The following is an 18508-nucleotide window of genomic DNA, read 5'->3' on the forward strand; positions in this document are numbered from 1 at the left end:
TTGAATTTGTCTAGGTAGTGCAATGGATAGAATACCAGACCTGGAGTCAGGAAGACCTGAGTTCAAATCTAGCCTCAGACACTAGCCATGTGACCTTGGGCAAGTCACTTAACCCTGTTTGCCTCAGTTTCTTTATCTGTAAAATGAGCTAGAGGAGGAAATGGTAAACCACTTGATATCTCTGCCAAGAAAACCCCAAATGGGATGACAAAGAGTTGGACAACGACTGAAAAACGACTCAACAACAATAGCAAAAATTTGAATCAGTATCTGGTGAGGGATCACTTGCTGGCTTCACTTTTGTTCTGTCAGGGGCAGTGTGGAAAAAGTATTTATTGGCTCTCAAGTCAGAGGGGCTGGATTCAAATTTCTTTTCTGTCCATTACTGTATGTGAGATGAGGATGGGAACTGGGCTTATAATTTCATGGGTTTGGAAAACTTGAGGTCTAGGCAACTCCCACCACCAGTGAATGTTGGCTTCTTTGCAGCTCAGTCTTACAGAGGCACCTGGACCAAAGGTGTCAAACATGCCAGCAACACTCTTTAGTGTTTCCAGGAACCAGATTAAAACATCATTAGGAAATATTTAACAAAATAAATAAAAATACAGTGAACATTGATTACGTTAATATATGTGGGGAGTTTTTAAGTCAATATGCAGCCAAAAAGGATCCTTCTATGAGGTTTTGTTGTTGTTCTGTGGTGTTAGACACTCGTGGATCATAGCATGCTGGGCCATTCTCTCCTCCACTATCTACCAACGTCTGTCCAAGCTCATGATCATTGCTGCTGTGACACCGTCTATCCATGTCATCCTCTGCCATGCTTTTCTTTTGCCTTCAGTCTTTCCCAGTTTCAAAGTCTTTTCCAATGAGCCCCATCATCTCATTATGTGGCAAAAGTATTTCAGTTTCAGCTTCAGTATCTGAATAGTTAGAGTTAATTTGTATTGATTGATTTGAGCTCCTTGCTGACCAAGGGACTCTCAGAAGTCTTCTCCAGCACCACAATTTGAAAGCCTCTATTCTGCAGTGCTCAGCTTTCTTTATAGTCCAGCTCTGGAAAAACCATAGCTTTCACTATACATGAGGGGTATGTAAAACTTGGTGGCCCCCAGTTTTTATTTGAGTTTGGGTCATAGAAATTTTAACTGACTTGCCCAGGGTCACACATCTAGACTGGATCAGTCAGGACTTGAACCCAAGTCTTCCTGGCTTTGAAACTCAACCCTCCATCCTCTCAATTTACACTTCATTGATGTTCATAGCTCGAGCCTTCATTTCCAGATCCTAAGCATTTTCAATGATTGTCTCTCTTGCCAGGAACTCTCTCTCTCTCCCCTCATCTCTGCCCCCAGGCTTCCCTGACTTCCTTTAAATCTCTACTAAAATCCTGCCTTCTGCAGGAAATCTTTTCTGCTCTTCCTGAACCCTAGTGCCTTCCCTCTGAGATCACTCCCAGTTTATTCTGTGTATATCTTACTTGAGCATCTGAGTCCTTTAAGAGAGGGACTGGTTTTTACCGTTTTTTTTATCTTCAGTACCTGGAACATAGTAGGCAGTTAATAAGTGTTACTAACTGATTGACAGCTTTCTCACTCTGTGTGAATTGAGTCACGTCACTCAGTTTTTTCTGGGCTTCAGTTTTCTCACATTTAAAATAAAGGGATGGATTATAGATGACCTTCGATTTCCCTTCTAGTTTTAGATTCTATAGGGTTGGATCTCTAAGGTTCTTTCCAACTCTAAATTCTTTGATTTTATAGATTTCTGAGGGATAGGCAGCTAGATGACTCAGCAGATAGAGTGCCAGGCCTGGAGGCAGAAAGACCCGAGTTCAAATTTGGCCTCAGACACTTACTGACTGTGTGACTCTGAGAAAGTCACTTCACCCTGTTGGCCTGAGTTTCCTCCTTTGTAAAATGAGTTGGAGAAGGAAATGGCCAACCTCTTCAATATCTTTGCCAGGAAAACTCCTGAACAAAAACAACACTAGGGTCTTGGGCAAGTCACATTCTAGATACTTTCTCTCTCAGAGTTTCCTTTAAATTAGGAGTTCTTAACTTTTTGGTTCTTGTTCATGAATTCCTTGGGCAGTCCCTTTTCACAAGAATATTTTTAATAGTATTTTGTTTTTCCCAGTTACATATAAAGACAATTTTTAACATTGATTTAAGAAAACTTTGTGTTCCAAATTTTTTCCCTCCACTTGTTTCCTCCCTAAGATGGTAAGCAATTTGATATAGGTTATAGATGTGCAATCATATTAAACATTTTCATTTTAGTCATGTTGTGAAAGAAGAAATAGACCAAAAGGAAAAAAAACAAAAAATAATAACGTGATAATAGTCTGCTTCAATCTACATTCAGATTCCATCAGTTCTTTCTCTGGATGTGGATAGCATTTTTCAACATGAGTTCTTTGGAATCATCTTGGATCATTGTATTGCTGAGAACAGCTACGTCATTCATAGTTGACCATCAAACTATGTTCTCCTGGTTCTGCTCGCTTCACTTTGCATCAGTTCAGAAGAATATTTTGAAATGCATAAAATAAAGTACAAAGAAAATAATTCAAATAATTATCTGTCTATCTATATTAAAAGGCAAATTCGGGGACTTCAACTCCCTACCTAGAATAAGATTGGAGTAGGTGGATCTCTGAAAGTTCATTGAGTTTTAAATTTTGTGACGTCAGGAGTCTGGAATATTCCACCATGTCTGAGAGAGTCGTGTGGAAGGGGCATTTGCAAGGAAGGGGTTAATATAGTCAGGAACAATAGGTTTTTTTTTCATATTTTTTTATTATGAACTTTGAAAATTATCCATAACAAAGAGCCTTTTCATAAATAAAGTGAGCCTAGAAAAGTTGCATATGGAAGACCAGAGTTTATTGTCCTTCATAACATTTAACACATGACTCTATGCAAAGGAGTTGTGATTTTTGTCCATTTAGGGAACTCCTTTGACCAATACTGATTACGACCTTTTGTGATGTCTTGGATAATTCTCTGGGAGTTGCCTGAGGCACACAGAGACTAAAAGACTTTCTCAAGGTCATGGTGTTGTACTTGAACCTAGGCCTTTCTAACTCCAAGCACTCTATCCACTTCCCCCATGCTGCTTCCAGGTCTTACACATGTCAAGCATTATATAAGGGTTGGGTTGAATTGAATTAGCTCTGGTGGATGCAGAGTGGGGCTGGGATTTTCTCCAAGTGAGATTATTGCAGACATCTATCTGAGGCCCTGCCTGAAAGAAACGCAGCCTTCAGTGGGGGAGGAGACTGAGGACATAGTCCACTGAGACCTGCTCCCTGGGGCTTAGCCAAGATTGCCGGGAGTTTCGCTCTTTGCTCTTCCTGGTCAGCAGGTTCTGGGCAGAGGCCCAGTGAAGTTTTGGTTTGGGTAATACTTTCATGTTCCTACTCCAAAGCTTTAGAAAGAATATTGATTTGAATCCAGGTCAAACTGGTTTGTTTAGTGGATGGTCTTCAGAGAAACTTTAGTTTGGTCTGCATCTCAGCAAAAGTCACAGTTTTAGAGGTCCTCTAGTCTAGCTCCTGGGCAGCTAAGTGGCACAGTGGATAGACTTGGAATCAGGAAGACTCATCAAATCCTGCCTTAGTGTCTGTGTGACCCTGGACAAGTCAGTCACCCTGTTTGCCTCAGTTCCCTTATCTGTAAAATGAGCTGGAGAAGGAAATGGCAAACCACTCCAGTATCTTTGCCAAGATCCCCCAAATGGGGTTACAGAGTAGGACTCAACTGAAAAAAGACTGAACAATCACAACAGCTAAGCTTGCTCATTTTATAGATGAGAAAGCTGAAACCCATATAGATTAGGTATCTTGACCCATCAGCTCACCCCTGGACTTTTGCAGTTATCTGCTGGTTGGCCTCCCTGCCCTGCTCCATTCTCCAATCTGCTGTCCAAGTGGATCTTCCTTAAAGAACAGGTCTGACCTTGTTGCTCCTCTTACTTAGTAAACTCCAATGATTCCCTATCACCTCCAGGATCAAATATAAAATCCTGTTAGGCATTTAGAGCCCTTTGGAGCCTCATTCTCTCCCCCCACACTCTCTATCCATATCTTTCAAGTTTTCTCATACCTTCACCTTCTCCAATTTCTCGTCACTGGCCTCTCTTTGCTCACCTCTGTCTTAACCTCCCAGACTTACTTCGTGCCTCACCTAAAATTCTCACCTGCTGTAAGAAGCCTTTCCAGGGGGCCCCCTTAATGCTAGTGCCTTCCCTCTGAGGTGATCCGTAATTTGTCTTGGATATGTCTTGCTTGTTGAGAGTTGTTTGCACATTATCTCCTCCTTGGGAGCAGCTAGGTGGTACAGTGATAGAATGCTAGGTCTAGAGTAAGGAAGTCTTGAATTCAAATGTAGCCTTAGATACTTACTAGCTCTGTGACCCTGGGCAAGTCACTTCACCCTGTTGGCTTCAGTTTCCTTATCTGTAAAATGAGCTGGAAAAGGAAATGTTGAACCACTCCAGTATCTTTGTCAAGAAAACCCCAAATGGAGTCTCCGAGAGTGTGACAACACTGAAGTGACTGAAGAACCACAACAAATATCTCCTCCTTTAGCTCCTTGGTGGCAGTAATTGTGTTTTTGCCCTTCTTTGTATTCCCAGCACTTAGCACAGTGCTTGGGAAGTAGTAGGTGCTTAATGAATGCTTGCTGATTTGACAACCAAGTTCACACATGAAGCTAGTGGCAGAGGGAGGATTTGAATTTAGTTCTTCTGGCTGTAAATCTAGTGATGTTTCCATTGGTTGATTCATTGTGCCCCATTTTGCTTGGGTTTATTAGGTTAAACAGATTACTCAACAAGCCTTCATTAGGCACTTAATACATGCCAGACACTATGGGAAGTGCTGGGGATACCAAGAAGGTAAAAAAACCACACTTTCCCTGTCCTCAGGGAGCTCCTTTTTAAATGGGGGATACAGTGTATAAATAATTATCTGTATTCATCAGGATGACTTCTTATTTTTCTTTGCCTCATTAATGGGGCTATCCCCTGACTACTTCTTAAACAGGCCTATTCACTGAATGGGCATTACCTCACTTTAAGTGAAAGCCTTAGACTAAAGGGGCCAAGGTCTCCCACTGCATCCTGGGCCGTCTCCAGTCATTCTGATGAATATCTAGTCAGTGGATCCAGATGACTCTGGAGGAGAAGTGAGGCTGGTGACCTGCACAGCTGTCCCTCACTCAAAACAAAGTTAAGTGCAAGTCATGTCATCATTTCTCTGATGGCATGGTCTTCTTTGGCAAGGAAGGACGAATATAACAATTACATACATTTAAGTTGTTCAGTTGGGTCCAATTTTTCATGATCCCATTTGGGTTTTATTGGCAAAGGTACAGGAGTGGTTTGCCATTTTCTTTTCCAGTTTATTTTACAGATAAGGAACTGAAGCAAACAGGGTTAAGTGACTTCCCAGTTCTCACAGCTAGTAAGTACTTGAGCCTGGAATTTAAGTCAGATCTTCCTGCCTCCAGGCCTGGCACTCTGTACCACCTCACTGCCCTATATACAAACTAAATAGAAGCTAATGTTAGTGGGAAGACACCAGGTAGGGAGGGACCAGGAAAGGCTGCTGGCAGAAGGTGGGGTTTTAGTTGTCTCTTGTAGGAAGCCAGGAAAAGCTAAGAAGTGGATGAGAAAAGACAGTGTCCAGGCATGGGTTTCAGCCAGTACAAATGCCTAGTCAGGAGACAGGATTGTGAATGTCATAGGTCAAATATCTATGAGTAGACCAGTGAGGCTGGATCAGAGACTGTGTAGAGCTGCTCAGTAAACATTTATTAAGCATCTACTATATGCCAGGTGCTAGGAATATAAAAAGAGGAAAAAAGACACTTCCTGTCCTCAAGAGCTTAAAAACTAAAGGGGGAGACAACATGCAAATAAATATGTACAGACAGGCTATATACAGAATAAATAGGAGATAATTAATAGAGAGAAGGCATTAAAATTGAGAAGGACAGAGGAAGGCTTCCTGTAGAAGACGGAATTTTAGCTAGGGCTTGAAGGAAGCCAGGGAAGCTAGTAGGTGAGAATGAGACAGGAGAGCATCTCAACCATGGAGGCTAGCAGGTAAATATGCCCAGAGTCAGAGAAAAAGGGATGGGAGGGGCATGAAGATTAGGAGGGGGGGATGGGGGAAGGAGCCATCCACTTTTGAGAAGAATTTCAAATGCCAAACAGAGTACTTTTTTATATCTGATCCTAGAGGTAACAATCCCTAGAATTTATTGAGTATGTGCATGTTGGGGGGAACGGGTGACATGGTCAGACCTGCTATTCAGGAAAATTGCTTTTGGCAAAGGTTGAATTCGAGTTGGGAGAGACTTGAGGCAGGAAGACCAATTAGAAGACTTGTTCCAGTTTGAGGTTTATGGTTCAAGTTTGAAAGGACCTGAAGTCCTGGTCTGGGACTGTCCATCTGTGGGGCTTGTATCTGTATTCCTGAGGGCAGTTCAAGGTCCCAGAGAACATGGTCAGTGTTGGGCAAAGAGAAGGAGAAAAAATAGTAGGAAGAATCTTAATCCTAGGTTTAGAATCAGAAAACGTGTTCAAATCCTCTTTCTGCTGGTAAATTGATTAACCTCTCTGAGCCTCAGTTTCCTCTTCTGTAAAATGAGCTGAGGTTTATTATTTATTATTGCTGAGGTTCCTTCTCTACTTCTATATTCTGTGAGCCTATAATCATCACTTCTAAGCCTTGGAAAGTACTTCGGAGCTGGTCTAGTCCAGTGCTTCTTCAACTGTGGGTCATGGCCCCATATGGAGTTGCAACAAATTTGGCAACAGTAAGAGGTTTCTGAACATGCAACGACTAAAATTTAATTAAGAAGCAAACACATAACGATTCTGAAGTCTTTCTGGCAGCGTTTTTCCATGTTGCCTCACACAACTTTACTGCAGCCTTGTTTCTCACACAGCATGTGCACTTTGCACTGGCCGTCATGCCAGGCAGTGCCAATAAATGATGCTGAAATACAGTCAGTCATGACTGGAAAAGGTTTAAGAAGCCCTGGTCTAATCTAACCTTACTCCAGTGTAGGAAACATTTTTATTATCCCTGACAGATGGGCTGCTATCTCTGCCTTGAATACCTCCAGTGACAGGGAACTCGATACTTTGTAAAGAGAAACCATGATATAGTGGATGAATAATAGTTTTGAAGTCAAAGCACTTGAGTTCAAATCCTGGATCTATTATTTACTACTTATGTGGCCTTGGGCAAGTTTCTCCATCTATGAATTACAGGTTCTCTCTAAGGTTCCTTGCAACCATGAAGCTCGGATCCTATGAAGTGGTCCCTTCCTGTTGAGCAGCTCTGAATAGTTAGAAGGTTCTCTCTCCTCTACAGTGAACCAAAATCTACCTTCTTCTGACTGCCACCCATTGGCCAGCCCCTCCCTCTTGACACATATGGATCCACTCTAGTGCCTTTTCCATTAGACAGGGCTTCAGATATTGTCAGACATGAATCTGTCTGCTCTAGGAAGTTTGGAGTAGGGGCTGGAAAGGAGGGACAATGGAAAGTGAAAGATAATCCTGGTTCCTCTTTTTCATATTTTGTTTTCCACTTTCTGGGCAGAGATATCTCTGGAGTATTGCCATCTGGACTATCCCTTCCACCTTCTCCCTTCCTCTTAGTGAAGAAGTGTGGTATAATGGATAGAGCACCAGACTCAGAGGCAGAAAGATCTGGGTTTGCAAATTCTGTCTCAGATACTTATTAACTGTGGGACTGTGGGCAAATCACTTTATCTCTCTGAGACTCATTGCCTCATCTGTAAAATGAAGGATTGGGATAGGTAGCCTCTAAAATAACTAGTTAGAGACAGAGAATGACACACACATATAGAGACAGGAGAAGGGGAGAGGACAGAAGAGGAAAGGAGAGAAAAAATGGTGGGGAGAGAGAGAGAGAGGGAGAGAAGGAGAGGGAGAGCACAGAAGAGGAATGGAGAGAAAGAAGAGGGGGGAGAAAGAAGGGAGGGAAAGAGAAAGAGAGAGAGAGAGGGAACACACCCATTTATTAAGTACTTATATCTCTTCCAGATCTGAATCTAGGATCTTCTCAAGCTGTTGATCAATAAGCATTTATTAAGTGCCTACTCATTGTTAAACGCTAGACCTCAGTTTTTGTCCTAGCCTCAGTACTGCTAGTGACTATAGGGAGGTTATTAGACTCCTCTGAGCCTCATTTTCCTTACCTGGGAAGTGGGAGAGTAATATTCCCCCTTCCTATCTCATGGTATTGTTATGAGTATAGTGCCAATACCTTCTTCCTCTGCTTCTGTCCTTTTCGCCTTCTCAAATCCAGAAGTAGCATAAGTCAGTCAACTAGTATTGATTAAGCCCCTGCTCTGTGCCAGGCACTGTACTGGGGACCAGTAAGACTGGCATGGCTGGGCGGGAAGGGCATTAGTGGAGAGTCATCGTCAGTCCTCATTTTCCCCCTCACCCCAAGATTTTCTCAGATGGCGCTGCCCCGAGAGCTCTGGGGAGGGATTGTCTCTCCAGGTTCAATGTGCGCGGATCAGATGTGGCTGACCCTTCATTTCCTCCTTCACCAGACCCTTGCTTCCCACAATTCCTGGGTGCTAATTGCAACCCAAACCATCCATTAAATATGTATAAAGAAAGTGAGAACAGGCTCTTGACTCCTCATAAATAATGACTACTCTGTGTAGTGTAAATGTTTAGCATAATGACTAGAACAGGATAAACAAATGATGCCATTTCTCTTGGAGGATTGTATGGGAAGCGTGCTAAGTGAGAGGGACAGCTCCCAGACGCCGCCTGTCTGAGGAGGGACGCGCTCCTCAGCAGATAACTCAGTCTTTCTCTTTTACTTGGTCTTCTAGGGTCTGTTTCCTTTTGGGACTACCACTGCCAATTTTGTTTTAGCACGGAGTGTTAACCCTCTTTCCAGAGGGTTGCTGGGGGAGAAGCATAAAATTATTTGCTTGTTATCTACCCCCATTAGAATGAGGGGCCTTGTTTTTGCCTTCCCTTGTGTCTCCAGTCAAGACAAATAATCAAGCATTTATTTAATCCTTACTGTATACCAGACAAGCAGCTAGATGAAACAGTGGAGAGAGTGTCAGTCCTGGAGTCAGGAAACCTCATCTTCCTGAGTTCAGATCTGACCTCAGACACTTACTAGCTGGGTGACCCTGGCAAGTCACTTAGCTCTGTTTGCCTCAGTTTCCTCATCTATTAAATGAACTGGAGAAGGAAATGATAAACCACTCTAGTATCTTGCCAAGAAAATCCCAGATGGGTCCAGTCATATACAGTCAGACACAACTGAAAAACAACAGAAATGATACCAGGCACAGGGCTAATCGCTGAGGCTGCAAAGAGGATTAAAAAAAAAGTCTCTGCCTTCAAGAAGCTTACATTAAAATGAATGAGACAGTTCTTAATAGTACTTTCTCTGGATGCAGATAGCATCTTCCTTCATATGTCCTTTGTAGTTAATTTGGGAACTTATAATAGTCAAAAAGACTTAGTCACTCAGTTGTTTTCAAAACCATGTTACTGTTACTGTATACAGTGTTCTCTTGGTTTTGCTCATTTCACTCTTCATTATTTTGTGCAAATCTATCCATTTATTTTTTACAATCAAGGTTATCATTTCTTACAACAGTACAGTACCAGAACTTTTAAGGCCTTTCCCTCAGCCCCATTCAATATTGATTTTTCCTGCCTGTGTGACTTTGGGCAAGTCCCTCAGCCTCCTGGGTCTCAGTTTCTTTATCTCTAACATAAGGGGTCTATATTAGATAACCTGAGCTTCCTCCTAGGGCTGTGAACCTAGGAAAGTTGGCTTTTTGTCTTCTTCTTAAGGCTGATTTTCTTACTGTCCCAAGTGAGGTGACATTTATTCCATAGGGTCATAGCATCCTGCCTGTGTCTTTGTTCATCCTGAGACCCTGCCTTTGCCTTTCCGAGTGCTGTCCACTTGTGCCACCAACTCCAAACCATAGAATTGAAAAGAATTAGAAGGGATTGAAGACACTGTCTGGTTCAACCCCTTGCCAAACCAGAACCCACTAGGTATATAACAGGCAAGGGGTTATCTTACCTGAGCAAGAATCTCTTTTACAACATAACCCAAGCATGAGACTGTGTGTTTCACTGTTCTGTAACCTACACAGCCCAGCGCCCAGGGCTGGGCATGCACTAGAGGACCTTTAATGATTTGTTCATTTGACTTATAGGCCTAATTTAATGCTTGTGAATGGAATATGTTGTAATTGTGGTTACCGAGTGGTGTGGGCATGTGAGAACATGAGGGGGATACAGAATCCAGGAGTCCTTTTCACTTTTTACTGTAGCTTCTGATATGGATCTGAGTCATCAGGGGGCTGGGCCCTTGAGGGTAGATTTGGACAGAGGATAAAGTCAAAATGGTTTGAAATGATTTGCCTGGGAGGAAAGATGTTTGAGTCAAAATGGGTGGAAATAAAAGGTTTCCTTCCATTTGCTCACCTGGCCAATGAGGCAGATTTGGGCCATTTCCTGACCTGAGAGGCCAGATACTCTGTGAATACCCCTAATACAAGTGACTTTTTTCAGCCTCAGCAAATAGAGAGGTCACAGGAATGTAGACATACCTCACTTTGAACAAGTCTCATATATGGCAAACCTTTAAACAAACCTCATCTATGGAAATCCTTATTTACACAAAAATAAAGATTTGGGGGCAGTGGTAATTTGTCTCAAAGAATTTTTGCAAAAAGATTTATAATAGGTAAATCACTTAGCTTTTTGGGCTTTCTTCAGTTTACTCATCTAGATGTGGATAGAACACTGGACCTGGAGTCAAGAAGACCTAAGTTCAAATCCAGCTTCACAACACTTACTAAACGTGTGAAACTGAGCAAGTCATTCACCCTCTATCTGCCTCAATTATCTCATTTGTAAAATGGAGAGGATAACAGCACCTAGCTTCTAGGATTGTTAGGAGGATGAAATAATATTTGCAAAGTATTTTGCAAACCTTAAAGTTTTGAGTCTAGTCTATATCCATGCTATTATGTTTATAATCTGTAAAACAGGAGGGTAACTTTTAGCCTCTGAGGTCTCATTCATCTCTGGATCTATGATCCCATAATCTTTACAGGCATCATTTTCTTTATTTCATGCCAAGAATGAACACCTGTATTTATTTCAAATGTGAATTCGGGGAATGATGGCTAGCTTTATAAAAGGATTATTGATTTTACAAAAGAATTCACAAGAGAATTCCTTTAAATCATCAGCTTCCCATTTACATTTGAAATACAATTCACTTAGCAAAAGTTTTGAGTTATGGGCAACATTGTCAGCAATATTTTAAGATGATTTATTGTAAACTTAAGGGTAAACATCAATGTAACCAACCAAATATGCATTACAACTATTGCGTTGAAATAGGTGAATCTCAGCACATAGAGTTCAGTCATAATTTTTCAGTCATTCCCTCCATTTGATTTCTTGATTCATTGATTCCCCAAGTTAAAGTCGTTATGTGTACTTTCACTCTGGTTCTGCCTTTTTTCTTTGCATCATTTCATAAAGTCTTCCCAGATTTCTTTGAATTCCTCATTCTCATCAATCTTAATGACATTATAGCATCCCACTGCATTACTGCTGTTTAGTCACTTTTTCAGTTGTATTTAATTCTTCATGACCCCATTTGGCATTTTCTTGGCAAAGATACTGGAGTGGTTTGCTATTTCCTTCTCCAATTCATTTAACAGATGAGGAAACTGAGGCCAACAGGGTGAAGTGACTTGCCCAGGGTAACACAGCTAATTAAGTGTCTCAGGCTGGATTTGAACTCAGGAAGATGTGTTTTCTTATTTCCAGATCTGGCGCTCTATCCACCATGCCACCTAGCTGCCAAACTGGAAATAAACCAGCTAGGTGGCACGGTGGATAGAGTGCCAAGCTTGGAGTTAGGAAAACTCATCTCCCCAACTTCAAATCCCACCTCAGACACTTAGTAGATGCCTCTACTTGCATTAATGTGGCACAGTTTGTTTAACTGTTTCTCTCACTGTTGGAATTTTATATTTCTTCTACCTTGGTTGTTTTTATCATTGGAAGTAATATCAAGCAAATAATTACTGCAAAAAATTAGGTCTGTCTGTAATAATTATTGAATTTACATCAGCAAGATCATAGGATCATAGATCCAGACTGGGAAGATTCCTCATAGGTCATGTTCTGGTTCCTGTTCCTCATTTTACAAATGAGCAAACTGAAACGTGGGGAAGTTGTCCTGTATCCAAGGTCCCAAAGCTCGTTAGTGTCAGTGTGAGGACAAAACAAGCCAGGGCTGCCAACTGTTAGTCTCATTCTCTTTTCACTGTGCTATACTTTTTTTTTTCATTCTGATTAGTGATTAATGCAATGGATAGAGTTAACCTATCTGCCTCAGTTTCCTCATATGTAAAATAAGGATACTAATAGCAACTGCGTTGCAGCATTGTTTTGAGGTTAGAATAAGATAATATTTGTAAAGATAATACTTGTAAATAAAGGTAATGTTTGTATATTTTCAAATGCTGGATAAAGACTAGCTATCATTATCACTATTATTATTTTTTGCTTCTTAGATCCTGACTGGGCCTCCTACACCCTTGGAGTATTCATTTGCCTGAGCTGCTCAGGAATACACCGCAACATCCCCAATGTCAGCAAAGTGAAGTCAGTCCGTTTGGATGCTTGGGATGAAGCACAAATAGAGGTATGAGGTCTGCTTTCTTGGCTGAGTCTTGAGGGGACCCTGGGAGGTACACAGATACCAGATCACAGGGCTCTTTCTGGCAGCAGGGCAGGGGCAGAAAGGGCATCTAAGTCTGCTTAACTCCAGTATGACCAAAACTCATGTTGTCAGGGGCCATTTGGGACATGCTGCTTCCCCACACAGCATTCTGGTGTCTTCCATTTCTGTGCTCATGCCTGAAATGCTCTCCCATCTCACTTCTGCTTCTTTGTACCCCCAGCTCCCTTCACAGCCCAGTTTAAGTGCCCCCCTTTTAAGAGGGTTTCCTGAGTGCTGCCACCTCATAGTGGAGAAATGGTGCACTAACATGAAAAATAGGAAATGAATTTTGGACATGACCAGTGGAGGAATATGTTTTACTTGGCTGCTTATATGATACAAGACTTTCTTCCTCCCTTCTTCCTTCTTTTCCTTCTTATCCCTCCCCATCTTCCCCTCCTTCCTCCATTCTTCTCTCCCTTATTTTTTCCTTTCCTCTTTTTCTCCTTCCCTTCCTCCTCCCTTCCTTCCTCTTTCCTTTTCTCCTTTCTTCCTTTCTGCCCTCCTTCCCTCTCTCTCTTCCTTCCTTCTTTTAGTGGGTGGGCAGAGGTAGAAGAGAGAAAAATAAATAATTGATCATTGAAAAATGTGATAAACTTTAAAAAATAAACTTTTCCTGATTTTCTCAGCTGTTAGGACAGCCCTTGCCTTGCCCCCATCACTATGTTTTTGAATAATTGCTTTATTTATGTATCTGTATATTACAACTTCCTTAGTAAAATGTAAGCTTCTTGAGGACAAAGCCTGTCCCACATTTGAATTTGCATCTCTAGTGCATAGTACATAGTGTATACTTAACGAAATACTGTACTTATTTAGTGATTGGTTTTCCTTTAAAAGACTCCAACAAAGTGGATGGGAAACAGCAACGGCAGATATTTAAGATAGCCTCCATTCTTTGTGTTCACCACTGGAATCTGACTACACCAGAAAACAGTGTTCCGTAGGAAACAAAACAAAACAAAACAAAACAAAAAACTCTCCTCTGTTTGATCTTTCGTCCTTGAAAAGAGAGGACCCAACTTTATGCCTTTGGATTTTTAGAAGCCTGGTCCAGGTTCATTGTGCTGAATCAAGAAAGGGTCATTCAGGATCCTTCCAATAACAACATCCTTGCTTCTCTAGGAGTTCAATCCCCTCCCAGTGGAGTCTCCCAATCCCCTGAACCAAGAAGTACAGAGCAGCATTTGTTTCCAGATATTTCTAACTTCCACCAAGAAAGTCTCTAGATTGAGTGCCCTTACTCCTTTCTGCCATGATGATTAGAGAATAATAGCACAGTAGCAGCCAAGGGTGTGCTCGAAGTAGCTGAACTGGCCCTCAAATGGTTAAATCTTCAGTGTAAGCACCTTGGAAATCAGCAAATGCTACAAACCAGGACTGGATGTATTGTTTTGTTGACTGGACAGTGGTACCAAATTCCAATAGAAATGGGGACTGCTAAACTTATGTAAGGATCCCCTTAGCTGCATATGGACTTAGAAAATCATGTATTAACATTATATATATATATATTTTTAATTTTGTTAAATATTTCTCGCTTACATTTTAATCTGGTTCTGCTATATGAGATTGCCAGCAGTTAGACTGAGTATTTGTCACCTCTGGTCTAGACTCAGGAAAGTAATAAATAAAATGTCAGTGAGACAGATTAAACTGAAAAGTTTGTTATGCATACATTCCACCCCGCCCTCCCCAATCAGTCCATTGTTATACCTTTACCAGAATACTCCTGATACCAGCTATAACAGCAAGGACCCTGGCATACACAGGAGAACCTGCTGTACAGGTTCTTAGATCTGTTTTTCTAAAAGGAAAGTAACTTTTGAGGGGTCAGCAATCTACTTTAATCAAGCCCATATATCATTCACTTAATTCAGGTGGAAAAGCACCCTGAACTTTAGAGAAAATGCTAACAGAGGAAATGAAGATCAACAGATAGGGCTTCCAACTGTCTGACCATAAGCAATACATACATCACAGATCAACAGATTCAGCTGATAGACCACAACATCATATATATATATTTACCAGAGAAAGAAACACCAACGTCTGAGTTTTCAAAGCTGAAGGGGCTCCTTAGCATCTGCCCAGGGTCTCCTTTGGCCAAACAAACATTTCCAATCAGTAAGCCCCAAAATAGAACCTCCCCTCAGAGTATTTATATACTTTTCAGATCCGGACAGCAGGACCCTCTGACCCAGTACCTCAATAGAAATTAACAAAAGATATTGAGGCCTATTAATGGTTGGGGAAGATCTTTAACTCTTCCCCCCACCCACCATTAACTTTAAATTACCATTACATCAGCTCACAATAATATGATTTACAAAGATTTACATAAAGATTTACAAAGCACTGTGCATTTCTTATCTCATTTGATCCTCACAACAATACTGTCATCTAGGTGTTTTTATTATTCCCATTATCCAGATGGAAAATCTGAAGCTCAAAGAGGTTTAAACTATTTTCCAAGGTTACCTAATGAGTAACAGAGGCAGGATTTGAACCCAGATCAAGCCATTGTAACATCTGTAACAGTTATTTGTTGAGGGCTTGCATGTTCCAGACACAGAACAGACCCAGGAATCATAGATTTTAGTGCTAGAAAGGGAACTTTGAGGGTATTTGTTTCCCTTCAGCCTTCAATTCAATCAATATTTATTAAGTGCCTTCTAGTTACAGTCAGTAAACATTTATTAAGCACCTACTGTATGCCACATACTTTGCTAAGTGCTAGGGATACAAAGGTGGAAAAGAAAACTAGGCCCTGACCTCAAGGAGCTTACATTTAAATGGAAGAGTACACAATCCAGTGTACAAAGTACTGTGGTAAGTATTCAGAATACAGAGTCCAAAAGAAAACAGTCTCTGCCCTGTAGGAGTCAACATTTTACTTTTTCACTTAACTCTGCCTAGACCAAGGTCTAGTCCTTACATCAAGCAGAGATTTTGCCAAAGACATCTCACCCACTTAATCATTGTGCATACCATCTGGTTGTGCTCTGCTCTGTAGGGGAATGAGTAGGGCAGGGTCACAGCTGGAGTCTCTGTTTGTCTCAGGACTGGCTCAACCACTAACTAGACAAAGGTTAAATGTCTTGCGTGGTATTCAGAGTGGAGAGTGTGAATGTAGTCCTCAGCCTGGCCTAACCAGGTGACCTATTTTGGCAGGGATAGATGGATGGATGGATGGATGGATGGATGGATGGATGGATGGATGGATGGATGAAAACACATTTATTCATCAATTACTATGTGTCAGGCACTGTACTAAATCCCGGAGATACAAATACAAAAGCAAAGGTAGTTCCTGCCTTTAAGGAGCTTATATTCTAAGAGGGGAGACAACACACAAAAGGAAGTGGCGGCCAAGGAGAGGAACTTTGATACAGAAAAGTTACAGAAATTGTGAATGGGACTATGAGGAAGTAGATTGACATATCCTATGTGTGGCTGAGTTGATATGGTCATATGTGGATCATAGTTCCAGAAATGGAGGGGAAGAAAGAGACAAAGGGAAAAGAATACTCATAGGAGATTGCCAGAATAGAGTGAAGGATGGTGGCTGAAGTTGTCTGTTGAGCATCTTGAACATACATATGTCCAATCCAGATTTGGGTTCTGTAGTAGAAAGAATTCTACTTTCAGAACTTCAGTGCAGAATACAAGGATATAGAAGCCAAGAAGCCTGGTGATTGGCAGAGACAGGGCTGGGGATGAGGGATACTAGAAACCAGCTAGGAATCTGCAGGCTAACTTCAAGTCAGCATCTTAGAAGGGTTGGTGTGACCAGTTTTCACCTATCTGGATAAATGAGGTTTCTCTCACTAGCTCTTTCCTGCTAAAAATATCCCTCTCCATTGTCTCCCTTTTAAGAGACGAGACTAGATGAATTTTTCAGTCCTTCATACTTCACCCATCCCAAAAAGATATCAAAGATGGAAGCCCTGGAAAAGATTCCAAAAGCTGAACTTGTCCAGCTGATCTGTAAAGAGTACACTAAGGTTCTAGGCTGGAAGATTGTAATGCCTCAATGATAGATGCTATTATTACTTCTGTTGTTAAAGCAATCTAGTTTTGACACATTATGATAATCAGTTACTCAATTACAGTATAACTACCTCCTCCCAGTCGTGGAAGTGAGAGAGAGAAGGAAACAAGATGGTTTGTGTGTTGTGTTCACTGAAGAAGTTAGGAAATGGGGTAGCTTGTGTGTCATTGCTGTTAGAGGAGTTGGAAAATGGGATAGCTTGCATGTCATGCCAACTCTTTTGAAGAAATTAGAAATTGGGATAGCCTGTGTGCCATTTCTAGTGGAAGAGTTAGGAAGTGGGATAGCCCATGTACCATTTCTATTGGAGGAGTTAGGAAATGGGATAGCTTGTTTCAGGGCATTAAAACAAGAAGAAAAAGGTAGCAGAATGGTTCTTTGATATTCAGAAAATAATCCCATTCATATCAGCAAGGATGTATTAGGCACTTTGTTTGCTGTTGGCGACACAAAGTTAGCTATGACAAGGTTCCTGACCTCATGAAGTTTATAATCTAGTGACTTTGCTTTGGCACTTTTGTGATCTATTCATTTAGTTGTTAGTCTTTTCAGTCATAACCAACTCTTTATAATCCCATTCAGGATTTTCTTGGCAAAGATACTGGAGTGGTTTGCCATTTCCTTCTCCAACTCATTTTACAGGTGAGGAAACTGAGGTAAACAGGGTTAAGAGACACACTCAGGGTCATAAACCTGGTAAGTGTCTGGAGTCATATTTGAACTCAAGTCTTCCCCATGCCAGGCCTGGCACTCTACCCACTGCATCACCTACCTGCCCCCAGCTCACTTAGTAATAATAAGCATGTCGAAATAATAATAAAAATGGCAATAACAGTAGTTAGCATTTATATAGCACTGTGGGATTTTGCAAAAAGCTTAACAAATATCATTTCATTTGTTCCTCATAACAACCCTGGGGGGTAGGTACTACTTTTATCCCCATTCTACAGATGAGGACTTCACCAAGTTTGCACAGCCAGTTACAAAGTGACTAAAGCCAGATTTAAGCATTTGCTCCACTTTTTCTACTATGCCACCTAAATTTTTAGGCACATAAAACATGTGAATGAGCATGTCTGGCATTCACACTCTTGACATTACAGTCAGATCTCATCTTTATTTCCAAATGAAACCTTGTAGAGAAAATACACATTCTTACAAAATCATGTTTCCTGTATATGCCCCATGACAAGTTTGGCCAGATGATTTTATAGGATTTCTTGAAGGGTTTTAGGGGAGCTTATAACATGAATTTGCATTTGGGCATCTGAGATAGGGGTAAGGACTATATAAAGACAGGGCCTGTGATTTCTCTGATAAAGAAAACTCAGACATAAGGATGTTTCCTCTACCAGTGTAGGTCAGCATTCCCTAGGGACTTTACAGTTATAGAGAGTTGCTTAGGACAACAGGAGATAAAATGACTTGCCCAGGATCACATGGCCACCATGTATGAGAGATAGGCCTTGAACCCAGCTCTGACTCACTTCAAAACCAGCTCTCTCTGCACAAGGCCATGATAGCTCTTGTATGTGGTCAAATCAGTTGCACAGTGGTCATAGCCCAGGGTCTTGAGCACAATAGATTCTCAGTAG

General features: G+C 41.3%; 1 protein-coding gene across 2 annotated transcripts in view; it reads left to right on the forward strand.

The window, feature by feature from the left end:
* ADAP1 (ArfGAP with dual PH domains 1) overlaps positions 1 to 18508 on the forward strand; it is a 163986-nt gene that overhangs the window by 24465 nt on the left and 121013 nt on the right. For both annotated transcript variants that reach the window (XM_072597780.1, XM_072597779.1), the window contains exon 2: positions 12651 to 12781. In XM_072597780.1, the coding sequence (XP_072453881.1) occupies positions 12651 to 12781 (131 nt within the window). The remainder of the gene's footprint in view (positions 1 to 12650; positions 12782 to 18508) is intronic.

Source organism: Notamacropus eugenii, chromosome 3, assembly GCF_028372415.1.
Source record: "Notamacropus eugenii isolate mMacEug1 chromosome 3, mMacEug1.pri_v2, whole genome shotgun sequence".
Classification (NCBI taxonomy): Eukaryota; Metazoa; Chordata; class Mammalia; order Diprotodontia; family Macropodidae; genus Notamacropus; species Notamacropus eugenii.